Genomic DNA, 1,070 nt, shown 5'->3' on the forward strand with positions numbered 1-1,070 from the left:
GAAAAGAAAAGAAAAGAAAAGAAAAGAAAAGAAAAGAAAAGAAAAGAAAAGAAAAGAAAAGAAAAGAAAAGAAAAGAAAAGAAAAACTCACAGCTCCACAGGGTGCGTTCTGGATGGTGATGGTGAACTTCCCCGAGTTGCGACTTTTGGCCAGTACATACTGACATGTTGCAGGGAATGTGAAGATGCGGCCATCAAAGGATTGGAAATACATGTCGCCTGTCACTGAGCATTCACCTGTGAAAGAAAAATGAAATTCTGCATTATTTCTGATGAATTTCAACATCTTAATTAAAACAAAAAAAGGACAGCTATTAAAAAAATTACATTTTAATGTTTGAAATTTTGACAACTGTAGGAACTTCATTTTGTTTTCTCTCTGAATATGTTTTTTCTTTCTAATCTTCCGACTTTCATTTTCCTTATCTTTCTTTTTCTTTGTTACTTTACATCAGTCTTTTCATTTAATGACCCTGAATTATGGGATACTATGGTTATGGTTATGGTTAGTGGAGATGGATAAAGGACCCATAAGAGTGGAGGCCTCATAAGTGGGCCCATTGCTCTCCCCAAAAAGACACTGGTCTTTATTCAAACTTTCTCGTCCCTCGGATGAAGAACAAAAGATTAGAAACACTCAGAGTTCTGAGCTTCTCAAGATCCATAAAGGGGTCTCCAAGAATTATTTTTCCTTTGACCACTCAGAGCAGGGCAGTGGTCTAAGTAGTGCAAAGAGGTCTCTAATGCAATGCCACAGGCATCACACAGACCATTTTCATGGAGTCCCATCACCATTTTGTGGTGATTGGGCAGGTTGTGCCCAGTTAGGACTCCAACCAGTGTACTTAGTTTTCCTTGACAGGGAGATGAGAGCTTTCCCAAACCTAAGATTTGGGCCGTCAATCAGTTCCCGTGCCTGTCTACAGTCCGTCAGCTCCCTCCAGCGGATTGAGTGTTGACGTCTTATCCAGGCCTGTAGGGCAGTCCTACAGACTGTTGTTGAGGTACAGTACCTACAACAGGCTCTGGGGTCTCATTTATAAAGGATTGCGTGGAAACCACACTAAAAG

At 40.5% G+C, this 1,070-nt stretch overlaps 1 protein-coding gene across 1 annotated transcript in view; it reads right to left on the minus strand.

The window, feature by feature from the left end:
- otog (otogelin) overlaps positions 1-1,070 on the minus strand; it is a 95,507-nt gene that overhangs the window by 74,307 nt on the left and 20,130 nt on the right. Inside the window, exon 13 of the mRNA XM_014025379.1 lies at positions 92-237. Within this exon, the coding sequence (XP_013880833.1) occupies positions 92-237 (146 nt within the window). The remainder of the gene's footprint in view (positions 1-91; positions 238-1,070) is intronic.

Source organism: Austrofundulus limnaeus, unplaced genomic scaffold, assembly GCF_001266775.1.
Source record: "Austrofundulus limnaeus strain Quisiro unplaced genomic scaffold, Austrofundulus_limnaeus-1.0 Scaffold472, whole genome shotgun sequence".
Taxonomy (NCBI): domain Eukaryota; kingdom Metazoa; phylum Chordata; class Actinopteri; order Cyprinodontiformes; family Rivulidae; genus Austrofundulus; species Austrofundulus limnaeus.